Here is a 16,696-nt window from a genome sequence, read left to right on the forward strand (position 1 = left end):
CTACATTTGATTGCCTCAACGCCTTATGATATCCTCCACAGTAGAATATACAATTGCTGATCTCCATTTTCATAGAATTTTTAGTCGTTTAGTCAACTTTGTAATACTTCAATTGACAAAATCTTAATTTTGGAGTACATTTTCAGTGTCTATTCTTCGCATATTCACTAATGTTCGAGTAAACCAATAATCTGAGACATTGTTTTCAGCTTTAAATTAAGCTGAATACAATTAGGTGATAATTCATGTTTTTTGTTGTAAAGTAAGAGCAGTTAAAAGAGACCGGACCACCAAAGCAAAAGGGGAGAAATGAACACGACAGGAAAAAGTGTTTTCCTATAATAAACACAGTCTTAAATAAACGTGGTTTCCCTGAGAATTTAATGGAGTCGTCTTATCAATCAAGTGACAATTTCCACGCGCCTCATTGTTTTGACAGGGCTGGATTAAAGGACCACGCCAGGTGTAATTAGCCATCGATCCGGGTATAAAACAAAAAACCCCTCTCTCTCTTTCCCTCTTTATTCCTCGTGCTCTGCCTTCTCCATTAACCGCGCCTCTGACGTCACAGGGCGATTAGCGTTTCTTATTGGAGAGAAAGGAGCAGGGTTGACATCTCTCGGCTGGACCGTAAACGTGAAACACACACTAACATCCCGGTCTCTGCACACACAGTTGTATCTCTGTCTCTGCACACACCGTGCCGTGGCTGCAGGAGACGGTCCTTCTTTCCCTCCTCTTCCTCCTCTTCCTCACTTTCTTCTGACTGCATGTTCAGCCACACTGCCTCCCCTCCTCTCCGCGTCTTCACTTCGGCATGGACAGCCGGGTACTCGAGCATCCTCACGCCCAGTTCGGAGGCTCCTTGGGCGGATTGGTGGGCTTCCCGTACGCGCTCAGTGCCCATCACCACCACCACCACCATCACACCCTGTACGAGCTCGCCAGCGGGCACCAGCTGCAGTCTGCGGCCGCCGCCCCCTTCTCTATAGACGGATTACTGAACGGCTCCTGCTCGGCCTCGGTGGTCAGCTCCAACCCGCTGCTGTCGCCCGACGGCGGACAGTTCAAACTCTCAGGTAGGCCTGGCTCTTTCTGCCCCATCTCTTATTATTAGTTAGTAGACCCATGTGGAAACAATGCAGTGTAATACAAAGTTAATTAAATGTAAATGGATTGTTTTAAGGTGAAATAAGGCAGCTTTTGTGTTGATCTTAAAGGCTAAATTAAAAAAAGGTTTTAATAACAGCATTTGAACTAAAAAGCTAGTTTTAAAGAAAATAAAGTTTAAGAGCTTGGTGATTTATAAAATATTTGTTAAAAAGTTTATGTCCAAGCTCATTTTTATGTGCAAGCACTAGGTCTGCCTCTTTTTGCCTCATGTGTTATATTATACAGCCAGGTGGAAACAATGCAATGTCATATAAGTGAAAATGACCTTTTTTAAGGCAAATAAGTCCGGTTTTTGTTGATCTTAAATGCTTAATAAAAAATAAATAGCTCTGAGAGAAGCTTTAAGAACTAGAAAATCAGTCTGTACATGTAGTTTCAAAGTTTTGGAGCTTGGTGATAATAATACAAAAAGTTCATGTACAAGCTATTTATTTTTTCTATAGATTTACTGCACTAATTTATCTCGATGAAATTCAAATTGACTGCTGATTGTTAAATATCGTAAACCTAAACTTGCAATTATTTTAAACGTGATTAAATATAAACCAAATAAAGTGTGTTAGTTTTGAGCCTAAAAAGTGTGGCTCTGATTTATTAGAGTTTAAGGATAGCAAAATATGTTTTAAGGAGTCTTACAGCTTTACACTAAGCCATGGCAGTCCCCTCACTCTATTCTCTCTCTCTCTCACTCACACACACACACAAACAAACACACACACACACACACACACACACACACACACACACACACACACACACACACACACACACACACACACACACACACACACACACACACACACACACAAACAAACACACACATAAATAAACACACACACACACCACGACCCCTGCAGATTCTGGGGACCCGGATAAGGACAGTCCAGGTTGTAAACGGAGACGAACGAGGACAAATTTCACGGGGTGGCAGCTGGAGGAGCTCGAGAAGGCTTTCAACGAGAGTCATTACCCGGATGTGTTCATGCGGGAGGCGCTCGCGCTCAGGCTGGACCTCGTGGAGTCCAGGGTTCAGGTAAATAAGAAATTAGCCTACTCAAATATTTTGGGATTTTAGATTGTTTTTTTATTTTTATTCATCTATGTTTTCAAAATTAAAATATAACTTCTGTATAAAATCTGCAAAACACATACAATGTTAGAGGGTCGTTGTATAATGAAGGCCTACCCCATACTGAGATAGCTATTTGTCAATTATCAAAGCATCAATACAGGGTCACTTTTGAATTATGCATGGAGGCAACCTATTGATTTATGGGTTAATAAAAACAAGGCTATTTACTGAACAACCCAAGGGGTGTAAATGGTAACTACTATTCTTCTTTTACATTTAGTTGTATATTATATTTATTTATTGACAGTTTATTCACAATGTTAAAAGCTTTTGTATCATTTGGGCACTTTCAGATTCAATTACAGATTAGGCTAATTTAAGATAAATCATCATTATCATTTTTTATTCTTTTTATAATCAATAAATGCAATAAATTATATTTTAAAACACTATTTTGTAGTGCTATAAATATCGACAATATTTATACAATTTAACAGTTGATCATAATAATAAATAATGATAATAATTAATATAAATACCAAAAATGAATAACAAAAAAGCAAGATAAGGATAAATACTTTTAAGAGTATTCAAGAGCTTAAAATATAGTCTTTTTGGAAACAATTATTGTAAAGTATTTTCTGTAATACAGTTATTTTGGAATAAATATTATTATACCAGAAAGACATAGGTTTATCACGTAGGCCCATTATCTGCCTATAGCATGTAGAAGCATGGGCTATATGTAATTTAACATACTCTCATGTATCTCAAAAATGATCCACATATATTTGCCTGCACGCCTGTCTCTTGTGAAAGCGGTACAGAGCAGCTCTCGGTTGCAGTGTGTGTGTTGTTTGGGGATTTCGCTCCTAAACCTCAGATTATTGTTCCCACAAGCTGCTTAGCGCTCCTTTATCACCAGGTTTGCGCTGGAAAGATATAACCAACATTAACAATTCATAAGAAGCGCCATTGTCGCACATGATGTTGGTGTGTCCCGGTCCTTATTATGCAATGTTCGCGGATTCTGCATGCTAAACTCCCCGCGTTATCAGCTCCGAACACACGGCCCTGAGCGCACCCAGAGGCCGGGCAGGGAGCCTCTGAGGCGGGGGAAAGCTGCCTCTGTTGGCCCGGTGCGGAGGGAGGAGAGCCGGGGGGTTGTGAAGCCCAATATGAGCGGAGGGATGCTTAGTGGAGAACATCAGTGGTGGAAAAAGCATTCAGATTCCCGAGTACAAATACTCTACTAGAAATAATACCTATATTTCAAGTAAAAATACTCCATCGAATATAGGTAAAAGTATTTAAGTACGAATAGGAAAATGCACTTGAAGTATTAGGAGTAAAAGTACTCATTACTTAACATTTTTCAATATTTTAAAAATGTTTTAAAGCAAAGCAGCAAATATTCACAAAACTGTGAAATATTTTGCTGCCAATTAATTAACCAACTCATGGTTTTAGTTACTTCAATAAAATACCAAAGAATCATAATTATAAAGCTTTTCCTATTTTTCCAAAATCGGAATTTATAGAGTGACTAGTAAATACATATTGAACATAAATGTAGTGGAGAAAAAAGTACAACATTGGCATCCAAATGTAGTGGAGTAGAAGTATAAAGTAGTTTAAAATGAAAATACTTAAGTAAAGTACACTGATAAACTGAAACGTTGACTTTAATTAAATGTATTATGTCAACAGATTTGACATAACTGTATTAGGTTAGTTGGAAACAATACAAAAATGTTCAACTTCATACGAATGCTTTCAATTAACCTAATACTGTTGTGAAATCAATACATTTAATAAGTGAACGTTTCAGTTTTTTCAGTGTACCTCGTATGTGTACTTCAGAACAGTGTAAAATGTACTCCGTTACTTTCCGCCATGAGAACATACAGAGACGGCTGATTTAGCTACGGTACAATTAAATGTAATTGGCAGGGTTTCCCATTACACAGCCTGACTGGTAATTAACGGCGGCACATCTGTGCATCTGCTGGTCGACCGCTGTGACCTATTAACCTAATGTTCGCTTTAAAGCTGCAGTAAACAAAGAAACACACGCAGAATGGACACTGATTTCACTTTGTTTCAGGGCTTTGTGGAATATGTTTTGGATTTGGAGGCAATATGCTTTTGTGCTTAGCATCTGATAACCACTCTGACACTGATTTATCACTCCAGCATGGCAGGTGTGAGGTTTGTTGTTGTCCCACCAGAAGGGACATTTTCTGGGATGCCTACTTCACTGTATTCATTATCTTTAAGGATTTTAAATGTAAAGAACACTTTAATCCAATAAAAATAAACACAACTACAAAAGATCCTGAAAAATGACCACCAATTTTACATCATTTCCAAAAGTAAACATTGAAGAGTCTTAGTATGGGAAGTATTTACTGCATGGATATTGGACTTAATTGCATCATATCGTAGAGGTGTTACAGCCTAAACTAAATCAATGCCCTGCTTAATACTACATGTTTAATCATTGTCCCAATGAATCAATTATGTTAATTGCCAATTAACTCATCCATTGCTTTTATGATTATTTAGACTGTAAAAGTCCCCAGAGATCAAGGTAATGTCTTCAATTAGCCTTTTCTTCTCACACCAACAGTCCAAAGCAGACATTATATTTGATTTACTTTGGAACATTTTGAAAATTAGCAGAAAAAATATCAAATCAGGAAAGCTACAAGGTGTTTTAAATAAGTGACTTAAATAATTAATTGATTCCCAAAGTTGGTGACACTTAATTATCTGGATTGATCCATTAACCACGTAATTACAGAACTAGTCCCAACCCAGTTATGACCTTAGTGTTGACCTAAGGAACTACTTCCTAACAAAAACCATCCCATGTGCCAAATTTCCACCTTTGTGTTTATTCATGTGTGTGTTTGTGTGCACAGGTTTGGTTTCAAAACCGACGAGCTAAATGGAGAAAGAAGGAGAACACAAAGAAGGGTCCGGGTCGGCCTGCTCACAACTCCCACCCGACCACCTGCAGCGGCGAGCCCATGGACCCTGAGGAGATCCTACGCCGGGACAGAGAGCGAGCCGAGAAGAAGAAGAGGAAGCAGGAGAGGAAGCTGCTGAAATCGCAGAACAAACTTCTGGCCGGGGAAAGCTTCCACACACCGGGGGGCTCGGATAGCGACAGCGGGGTGTCCCAGTTCACTGACAGCGAGCAGCAGTGTTCGAGCGTCAGTGGGAGTATTCACCTTGACCTGCCTGCATCCAAGTCCACAGGAGGAAGACACCAAACTGAATCCAGCTGTGACCAAACACGACACGACTTCAGTCCACTACAAAACCACCAAAACCAAAGAACCGCAGGAGAACCGGAGCAGGTTTCTCCGGGCAGCTTCACGCACAGCTCCAGCCCTGGAGGTCCAAGATCCTCCGCCCTGCAGAAACGCAACCCTTTCAGCGTGGAGAGCCTCCTCTCCGACGTCACGCCTCGACGGAAACCTCAGTTGGACTTCCCCTCGCTGCCCAGCCAGAGGACTCTCATAGGGAAAGGTCACTTCTTGCTTTACCCCATTACCCATCAGCCTTTGGGTTTTCTGGTGCCCCAAGCAGCCCTGAAGGCCTCACCGTGTCTGGGACAGATGTTTGTGCCGAGTGAAGGAAACCCCGACCTCTCCAGCTTTGTCTCTAAGCCTCTAAACTCGGATCATACGGAGCACAACAATCACATTAGCAATAGAGCGGATGGAGCAGACAGTGGTGACTGCAGCAAAGCAAGACTCCCTGTTTCTCCCCCGGCTAACAGTGAGGCTCAGTGCAGAGACAGTAACGAGGAGAGGAGTTTGAAAGTTCTCAGCAGCAATGCAAGATTCCCAGTTTCTCCTAACATCGAGGTTCAGGCCAGGCTGAGCTCCTCTCCGTGCAGAGACAGTATCGAGGAGAGGAGTTTGACAAATGGCTGCCAAGCTGCCGAGCAGTGTGCCGAAGAGAAGGGTGCGAGCGAGGCGTCTCCAGCCCTCTCCGAACGTCTCAAGGCAAACACAGACTGTCAAGAAACACCCGGAACAGATGGAGAGGATGTCGATATGGACTAACACTTTGCAAGGAGCGCAAACATAAACAAAGGACCAGGAACAACCGCTCAGACTATTCAAACATTCCCAAAGCTCTGCTGAGACACTCGGAAAAACATATCAGGAATCAGGAGACTTAATTCTCATCTATTTTTTAATCATAACGTGTGATCAATCCAGATGGCGCCCCTTTTAAAAAGCTAGTGGCTGTCTTCATATTTTTAGGCCTTTAGAAGCAGGCTCTTTCTCTTTTTTAGTGCCCTATTAAAATCTAGACGACAACAAACATCTCACACACAACGAAAATCCTCAGATATTGTAAAAAAATCGAGATATTTATATGTAAACACTTTTGATAAATAAAGTTATTGTTTAAATTGAATCACTGTTTTTCTAGGAGCATATTGAAAAGGGGGTGGGGGTTGCTGTGTGGCAGAACCTTGGAGTTTTGTGGTGTTACAGCAGATAAATCCTCCCTTTTCTCTGTATAGGAGGCTCAAGTCCGTCTGGCTGTTTGTATTTATTGCTTTAACAAATTTATTCATTTGAAAGGCCGAGCTGGAATGAGGTTAGTGGCTGCGGGCTATAAGGACCCTGCGCCTCCTGCTGAGTTTTGATATGAAAGTAATTATTTTCCCACTGGCTGCCATGGCTCTGCAGGCAGTTTTTTTCCTTCTTCATCCTCCTCCTCCTCCTCCTCCTTTCAGCCCCAAAGGGTTATTAGACATTACCGATTTCTAGTGATACGGAATCACATAAACTTCCTACAATAATAGAATTAGCATGAAAGGCAGAGGGTGTCAAATTGAAATGGGAAAATAATAGCCGCGCCAGCTGCATCGTCTGTGTGTGTGTGTGTGTGTGTGTGTGTGTGTGTGTGTGTGTGTGAGTGTGAGTGTGTGTGCGCATATCTATTGAGGGGGAGGAGATGGGGGAGATTCGTGGGGCGGAATTTTCATGAGCTGCCTCGGTTGTCAGACGGCCCTTGTAGTCGGCTATATTAAGATAGATGTTCGATGATATCCCTCATTGTTCTGTCGCTTATATTGATGTTGCTGCGTTATCGCCCTATTGATCATGTGTCGCACATAATAGGACAGGCGCGCGCCCGTCTGCCGTGCGCCTCTTTCCACAAAAGCGCCCGAGCCCCTCGTCATTTGTTCTAATAGGACTGCGAGTCCCTGAGGGGGAGACAGATAAAGATATAGGAGAGGATGAGGGGGAGAGGAGAGAGTAGGCTTGCATTAATATTTTTATAACCAATTTTTGGCTGAGTAAAAAAAGAGGAAGTGGCTGAATTAAAGATGTTTAAAGGACATAAGAAGAGAGTCCTAAATGTGTGGTTTCTTTTCAAGGTTTAGGATGAAAAGTGGGAGATTAAAGTAAATATGAAGTGAAATCAAAAACTTGAACTAAAAATTCAAGTGAGTTTATTTGAAGCCACTTAGACCTTAATCCTATCATAAACACTTGTAATAAACACTGTTCCTTCACATTAAGAAGTGTTCTCAGATAGGAGAGCAAGAGGGAGAGAAGAGGCGAAGGGTGTGCCAGGCATGCATTTCCAAACCAATTTTGTCGGAGATAAAAAACATTAAGTAAGAAAGAGTTTAAGAGTTTGAGTTAAGGATGTTTAGAGACATGAGAAGAGACTCACTTAATCTGCAAGTGAGTGTTTTTACTCAAGGTTCAGTATGAAAAGTGAGAGATTTAAGTAAACATGAAGTGAAATCATGCATTAATAAACACTGTTCCTAAACATTAAGTAATACTTTCTCTCTCAAAACTAAATCAAAGTGTTTTAATGCCCATGTCAGCCAAACTTCAGAGGTGTAATGACTTTCATTCAAATAAAATTGCTGAATTAAAGATGTTTAAAGACATAAGAAAGAGACTCCTAAATAGATGTTTTTTTGAGTCAAGGTTTAGAAGTTCTTACCACAAATAAAGTGGGTTTTCCTTCAAAGTGAAATCATGCATTTACTTTGGAGCAAATCCTCAAAATAACCACCAATTTTAATCAAATATTTGAACATTAAAAGTGACGTCATATAGGAAGTTGGATATTCGGCTTAATGTCATCAGATTGTAGATGCGCCTAAAATAAAAGCCACTTAGACCTTAATCCTTTTTATTTATAGATCAAAAACACTTTAAATGAACACAATGTGTCTAAGTGTTCTTTCCCTCAAAACTAAATTAACGTTAATTTATAATGGTCAAACAGAGCTGTTCTGACTTTCTTTAAAATGAGTTGGAAAGTGGCTGATTTAGAGATGTTGAGAGACATAAGTTTCAGGTTTCAAGGTTTTATTGGTCATATGTACAGCATATACACCGTATATGTTGGCAATGAAAATCTTATGTCCCATGCTCCTCCAACAACTCAACATACATGCGATAAGAGACTCCTTAATTTCATGTGTCATGTGTGTGTGTGTGTGTGTGTGTGTGTGTGTGTGTGTGTGTGTATGTGTGTGTGTGTTTCCAAGCATTAGTTAGAATGAAACATGGGAGATGTAACAACTTATAAATGAAATCATGCATTTATTTTAAGCCACTCAATCCAAACAAGATTTTAAATTAAGTGTAAGCCTGTCAAAACTTTAAAAGGTATCTATAACAATCTAAAAACAAAGTCAATAGAGGTTTTAAAGAGTAGCAAGTACAATACTTTAACAGCCAGTCAGACGAGAAGAGGACTCTCCTTAATGTGCAGGTTCAGAATGAAAAGTGAGAGATTTTACAAGAAAAAACTAGTTTTCCTCCTAAATCATGCATGTATTGTAATCCACTTAGACCTTAATCCTATTTATTTATACATCAGAAACACCTACATATGTGAATATGAGAAGTATAACAGAATAATCAGTCAATTATTTAATTGCCTGTCAGCCAAACTTAAGAGCTGTTATTATTCTCTTTAACAGTAGTGAAACTGGCTGATTTAAAGATGTTTAGTCACAAAATAAGAGACTCCTAAACCTTTCTAATGTGCATGTGTGTTTTTTTCCAAGGTTTGGAAAGAAAGGTGGGAGATTTATCCCCAAAAAGTCTTCTCTTAGACCTTAAGAAAACCTTTTCAATTAAATACAACTTGAAGCTTTAGATAATCTACTTTCAAATAGTTTAATATTAACTTTAGAGCTATTATGATATTCTCCAAGAAAAATAAACAAGATGTTGAATTAAGGATGATTTTGGATGGAACAGGACTCTGCTTAATGTTTGTGCCCACACGTGCACTGTCTGCTCATGAACGCGCGTCCCTTTAAGAAAGAGTGTGTTTAGCTCGTGAAGAGTAAACTCCACCAATTCCCTGGAAACTGAAATCCCAATTATTAAAACCATTAATTCTGGCCGTGTTGACAGCCTGGCTAAATATCCCTGATCCCTCCCGGTCACCTCGCCTTTATTTGCAAATAAATTGAGGGGGATCCGAGGGACAGGGCTTTACTGCGCCGATCTAAAATGAATTTCCGTGCCTGAGTCCCTTTAATAATATTTACATAATTTTCGCTCAGTGACTCTGCTATTTGCGCTGTAGGAAGCAGGAGGGGGGCTTATAGGAAAATAATTAGACAGGCGCAGGAGGAGGATGGGTTAAAGCTGAAGCTGAACACTAAATTCCCAGACAGCTAAAATCAATGAAAGTAATAACCCTATTATTTAATTCATAAGGACATTATTTTCCCATAAGGCCTCGGGAAACGTCCCCTTCGACCGAAACAATCACATTAAATCCTTCATTCCGCGTGCACTGTGGGAAATTTCTACTTTTATTCTGGGGTGTTTTTTTTTTTTTTGGAGGAAGGGGGAAACGCTTTATTATAATCGGTTAGTTTCAAGAGTGCGATTAATTAGAAAAAAATGGGTCTGATCTCCCTTCAGCAAGGCCTTTATGGTATGTGGAGACACAAGGAGCATTTATAATCAGCCTTTGTAGTAGATTATGGGCGATTTTACAAATAATTAAATAAGGAAAATGGGGAAAAAAGGACATATAATAGGCTTCAAAGTATCAGAAGCAACATATTTGAGCCTTCAGAAGCTCTTTGAAAATCTAACAATGTAAAATATCCACTTGAGGCATCTTAGATCTGCTGCTTTGTCATTTTGACCTGTCCTTGTGTTAAATTTCTCAGGGTAGCGCATCCTTTATGTCACTAAAGGAAAACAAAAAAGGATTTCATTACACTGAACTCCAATCAAGAGGTATAAATCTAAAATGTTATAATGTGATGGTGCAACTGCGTTTGAGAAACACGCTTTTATTAAGCCCTAAGCCTACATTTGATTTTAGCTGCTTTTAGTATTGTTTTTGTTATTGAGCTGCAGTGTGCATACATTGAGAATCATAACCTTTTTTTGTCACTTTGAAGAAGAAAAGGCCATTGTGTCCATCTTTACAAGCATAAATATGAGTCACCTGACTATAATCTTGCAGGCTTTTAGTTTTAAAATGATCTTTATGTTCTCTTAATGACCCACACTTGTCTGTTACAGAGGTTTTAGGCCCAGTATGAATCGGTATATCACCGGTTTGTGAGATGCTCTCTTGGCTGCAGGCCCTGCGGATCAAAGCCCATGTAAAGCCTGAAGACAAAAGCTGCTAATTTACCCAGTGTCGGAGCAGAGGAGGTGATGGAGAGCCAGAGATGGGTGGAGGGGGTTATATATAATAGCTTCTCAAAATTATAATTAATTGTGCAAATTTGTTTCTATTAAATAAAAATAACACGTATTGAAGAACTCAATTAGCGTTAATTAATCCTGCTACTAAATTGCGTAAGGACGTTATTTCTCTGATGCTCTTGGATTTTTTTCCTCCTCTCTTGGAGGTTATAAGGCAGCCATTGGACTCTACTCTCCTCTCCTATTTTTTCCCCCTGCCTCCTCTTGAGAATTGGCAATGGGGGGGATGGAGACGGGGAATGTGGAAGGTGCTAAATTAGCTGGCTGATCCGCGCTCATTGCCGCATACACATCCCCCTATTACTGCGCCCGAGCGCCGCTTAATATTCCGGGCATGGCGGGCTGCGTCTAGATAGCAGATTTATCAAATGGGAAAATGAATGTATGATGATCAGTTAAATTGAAAATCAGCGCCCGGGTGACAGGCCGCTCTGACACCTCGGTAATTAGAAAGAAAAATGATGGCGTCCGAATGCATAATAGAGCAAAAACAATTTACGCTATCCCCCCACGCCGTAATGATCGCGCGTTCAAATTGAAAATTTCTCCCGGGTTGAAATTGAATTCATAAAGTGTGATGCATGAGCAGCACGGACCCAGCGGGTGGGTGGGGGGTGGGGTCTGTCCATTGCTGCTGGGGTTGATCGATTGGTCGTTTGTGTAGCCACCAAAAAATCTCTCTCTCTCTCTCTCTCTCTCTTCTTTCTCTCTCTTCTCTCTCTCTCTCTCTCTCTCTGAGTCAGTGTTTCATGATGCAGATCCATAAAGATAAAGACCATTTAAACCTGAAATCCTACAAGATTATAGTCTGATGATTCATATTTTTGTATTCAAATATGGACTCATTGGTTTTTCTTACCAAAAATGACAGAAAAAGTTAGGATTCTGGGAAAAATGTCCCGTTGCTTCTGTTCATGGTCTCAGTTGTAAAACATGGCAATGGATTTACAAAACGTTTAGCATTTAAAATAAAAGATTGACCTCCCAAATCCTAAATAAGTCTATTTATATTCACTTAATGGAGCTATATAACAGTTTAAGACAGGGAGAAACACCTATCTTGAATCCAATTGGCACAAAGTAAGTTGAAAAACACACTGTCGGTCACTGAAAGACTTTTTAGCCAACAAAATGCTATAGATATATGTTTTTTTTTATGTACAAGTCTATAGGGAGGGTTTCCACTTTCAAAGCAAGTCAAGATATCAGTATATCTGTAGAGGATTTATCACTGAAACATATGGCAACAACTTATTGAGGGTTAACTCAAGTGTAAAAGTGACTGTCTATAGGACCTACAGTACAGTGATAGAGGGAGTATTTGGATTCTTTACTTGAGGAAAGGTTTTAAGGGCTTTATTTTCATATGTAATGAAAATCTTCAGTCACTGTTTCCTCCAACAATGAAACATAAATATAAGACATAAAACAAAATAGTGCAATGCTCCTTTATAAACCCGTGTTTAAAGTGACACTAAAGCAGAAAAACACGTCATCAGCATATAGTATTTATCATGAGTCGTATGGCAACAACTCAGTGTGTGTGTGTGTCTGTGTGTGTGTGTGTGTGTGTGTGTGTGTGTGTGTGTGTGTGTGTGTGTGTGTGTGTGTGTGTGTGTGTGTGTGTGTGTGTGTGTGTGTGTGTGTGTGTGTGTGAGTGAGTACGTGTAGTGGTGTAATAAGCGTTTATGGGCACAAAGCAGCTTTGGTTTTGTCGTGTTTTCTTTGTTTCATTAGCCCAGTGGTTGTAATAAATGCCAACGAGCCAACGGGATAGATTTTAATTAAGTCAGCTCGAGATGAGTGAAGTGACACGTGGGGAGCGGGGGAGATGGAGGGGGACAGCTTTTCAATAAATCGGTTCGCTCAGGGGTTAGTCGGTGATTTCCTCGGCAAAGTGTTGGGGCCGAGCAGGACTCGCAGTAATTTGGTTGATAAATCAGCGGCGTTAGGGGCATGGAGCTTGCCGCGCGACCGGTTGGTTCTGCGCGTGATTTATGTTTTACCCGGGGGTCGTACACAAGCCCGTGACAGTCCAGGATGAATTAACCAGCAGCCCGAGCGCTCCTAATGAGCGGGTATTATTTCGCTCACACCCCTTCCTTAAAAAAATAATAAAAAAGTGTGAAGAACGACCCTCCCCTCCTCTTCCTCACCTCAACTCCCCCCTCCTCCCCTGTGTCACCCCTGAGGTGTCGCATTGATTCAGCGTCAGAGGGTTGAAAACACACTACACACACACTAATGTGTTATTTATCCACAATGTATGAGACAAATTGTTCAATACAGGTCTGGCAACAACTGATTGGGGTTAACTGAAGCGAAAAAGTGACAGACACACGTTTCAGACACAAAAGATGCATACCACTCAAAACCATTTCATCACATATTGATCATCGATACTGACCGTGTATTTTGAGCATAGCTGTTGGAAATGCATCACATTGGACCAGTGAGGGAGGAAGTATTTAGATCCTTCACTGAAAACTTAAAAACAAGTCATCCTCATATGTGTATTTATCAATGAATCATCCGGGAACAACTGATCGGGGTTAACTGAAGTGTAAAAGTGATGGCCATTAACCATTAAGAATAGCTGTTGAAAATGCATCACATTGGACCAGTGAGGGAGGAAGTATTTAGATCCTTCACTGAAAACTTAAAAACAAGTCATCCCTATATGTGTATTTATCCATGAATCATCCGGGAACAACTGATCGGGGTTAACTGAAGTGTAAAAGTGATGGCCATTAACCATTAAGAATAGCTGTTGAAAATGCATCACATTCGAGGAAGGAAGTAGATCCTTTACTCAAAGTTAAAATGACACTTAAGTTCAATACCGATCAGTATTGAACACACTCTGTACTCCTCAATGAATCGAAGGCCTCTCAACAACTGATTGACGTGACAAAAATATGTCCTCTTGATCAATACTAACCCAGTTTTTAGTCATAACCATTATAGGTAATGACACACATTGAACTTACATTAATGAAAGGAGGAAGTTTAGAAACGTGAGTAAAGAAAAAAGTATTACTTTACTCTTTACCTTATTTTAAAAAGGAGACTTAAGTAGAAAAACAAGTCATCAGCATACATGTACATAATGGAAATCTCTCCATGAAGTGTAGTGAAGTACTAATATGCCTTCAAAGGCCCTATTGTGCTTTCTGGAGTTTCATAGGATAACATTCCTGTGTTCCCTCCAGAGGGAGTTTCTGTCCATCACAATCCCCTCTTGCCTGAAACGCCTCCATTGGACTCATTTACTTCTAGAACATAGTGACATCACTATGTAACACTTGCGCTTCTATTGGCTAGCGCTACAACTCAATGTACGTGATAGGCTAAGGGGCGGGACATCTCTAAGCGGTTGATCAATCACAACAGAGCCGGCCAGCTAACCAATCAGAGCAGACTGGGCTCTGGTTTCAGACAGAGGGTGAAAAGAGGTGCTGCAGCACAGGCAGTATGAGGAAAATAAAGAGCTTTTTGAACATTAAAGCATGGAGACATGTCACAGGAAAGGCACTAAATACAAACACTCACCTGTACACCGGTGACTTAAGGCACAGTGCTTCAGTAAATATGTGCACCTATGACTGCCCAACAAGCTCGACTCAGCACAGACATCATATTTGACATGAAGGGTGATTTACTTGATCCCAGCAAAAAGTTTTCAGATGCATAATTGGTTATGTGCCCTCAGTTGTCAAAAAAGAAAATTTAGTAAAACTAAAACTCAGCAGCCAATCAGTGCTGTCCAGCGCTATGCATGCCAACCCATCCTTACTGCACCTTTGTCAGCTTGTTGGGACATGTAGGTATATTTTTTGGCCATTCCAACTTTTAAAAATTCATCATCATTGTGGATATCTGTAGAGAAGAAATATCGTTTATCAAAAAAAAGAAAGAAAGAGAAAGGTAGAGTGGGTAGATAAAAACATCAGGAAGTAAAACATTGCCCACGCTGCTAACTGTGCTCCGAGAACTCAATAAGTCAACAATTTAAAAATCAGCTCACTTGACCCCGCAGCGAGAGAAGCCTCTGTGGGCTGAGGCTGCAAAACTTAGACACGGGTCCTGAATTTTCCACAAAATACCATATTGAATCAGGTGGAGGAGTCACGAAACTGGAAAAAGCTCAGTTTTTTTTACAGAGAAACTCAAGAGAAGTTGACTTTTTAGAGAGACGTGAATCTCAGAGGACAGCAAAACATATTGTAATAAAATATAAAGACGTGCAAAACAATCACAATCATAAACATCTGCAAAATGTAACATATCCATTAATGCAGCAGTAATATTAATCCAAAAACAATATGTAAGACGATGACAGGGAACATTTAAGCGCACAAAAACTACTTTTTCTTTTCATATTTATAATAAGTAATATCTTGAATTTGGATATTTAGTTGAAGTGGAATATTTTCACAGTATTGTATTAGTACTTTTCCCTTACAGTGCATACTACATAACCACTATTATGGTTTGATTCCTGTCTGTGTCTCTACTATCACCTTCAAATAAAGGCAAAATTCCCCAAAGAATCGACTCTTGAAAATGAGTACCATTCCTTTCCACCAGCCACATTACAAACTACATGAAAATGATCTGCCTTGAAAAGATGGCACATTTTTTCTAGATGTTCTGCTTACAGTTTGTAGTTTTCTCTATATTGAAATGTTGAGTGCCTTTTCACTGCAGTGCCTTCTTCTGCTTTGATCACTACATTAATGTATGTGTCTATTTCTATTTAGTTCACTGCAATGAGAGACCGCTTTAAATGTGATGACAATAAATATATTATTGGGAAACCGCAGTCTGTGATGCACCTGAATGCAACCAAAAAGAACAACATTTAAACAGAAAATGATCCTTTTCAAGCTTTGATTTGATCTTTATTTTAATTGGCATCATAAATGTGCTCTTAGTGGTCATGTTTTCCTTTTTTAATAGGCGAACAGTGGATGAAAAGCTGCCGTAATGGTGTTAAAATGTATTTCTTTGCATGACACTAAATCATTTTTGTAGAGAAGTATATTTCGTAAGGTATGAAACCAGTTAGGCACAATGTATGTATAGTCATGTACTAAATCCCAGAGGGTGGTAATCCTTGAATTTTAAAAGAGTTCCTACCAGGCAGCTAAAGCCACCCTTAAGTAGAGTCTCCAGATGCTACTGTTTGTAAATCTGCCAGATGGAAAACATAACGGACGTCTATAGAAATAACACAGGACTCAAAATCTCATCAACAGCGAGAGCAGGACAAACAGAGAGATTTGCTTACAGCATGTGGAAAAGTCTGCGTGTGCTTAAAAGGAGCAAAGGCATTTCCATATTTTTCCAAAAGGGCGGAAAAATCTATTAAACCTAAGAATTAAATACTTCATCTGGCAGATCCCAGTGCGCACACGCCAGGAGTTTGTATTATAAACGCACCGGTAGTTGAAACTTTTTGTTCGACTCGTGTGCGCTAATCTTCACCCTATCCTGCTCCTACTATAATTTCCTTCGACTTTTTCCATATTTATTTAATAAAAGGCCCCACAGTGCAAATTGTAACTTTGTGTGTCGAGAATTAATGGGAAAAGCCCTAACTGTTAAATCGTAAAATTTGAATTAGAAAGTTCCCATGTAATGCATATCAAACATTTATTAAATCCACGCAGAATAATTGAATTGTTCTGCT

General features: G+C 39.7%; 1 protein-coding gene across 1 annotated transcript; it reads left to right on the forward strand.

Moving 5' to 3' along the window:
- The first annotated feature begins 817 nt into the window (after positions 1-817).
- On the forward strand, positions 818-6,611 carry LOC134864111 (homeobox protein unc-4 homolog). The gene is made up of 3 exons (XM_063882887.1): positions 818-1,079; positions 2,031-2,206; positions 5,173-6,611. Exons 1-3 carry the CDS (start codon positions 818-820, stop codon positions 6,325-6,327), a joined length of 1,593 nt encoding a protein of 530 aa, XP_063738957.1. The 3' UTR covers positions 6,328-6,611.
- Positions 6,612-16,696: the final 10,085 nt, after the last annotated feature.

This window comes from Eleginops maclovinus, chromosome 5 (genome assembly GCF_036324505.1).
Source record: "Eleginops maclovinus isolate JMC-PN-2008 ecotype Puerto Natales chromosome 5, JC_Emac_rtc_rv5, whole genome shotgun sequence".
Taxonomy (NCBI): Eukaryota; Metazoa; Chordata; class Actinopteri; order Perciformes; family Eleginopidae; genus Eleginops; species Eleginops maclovinus.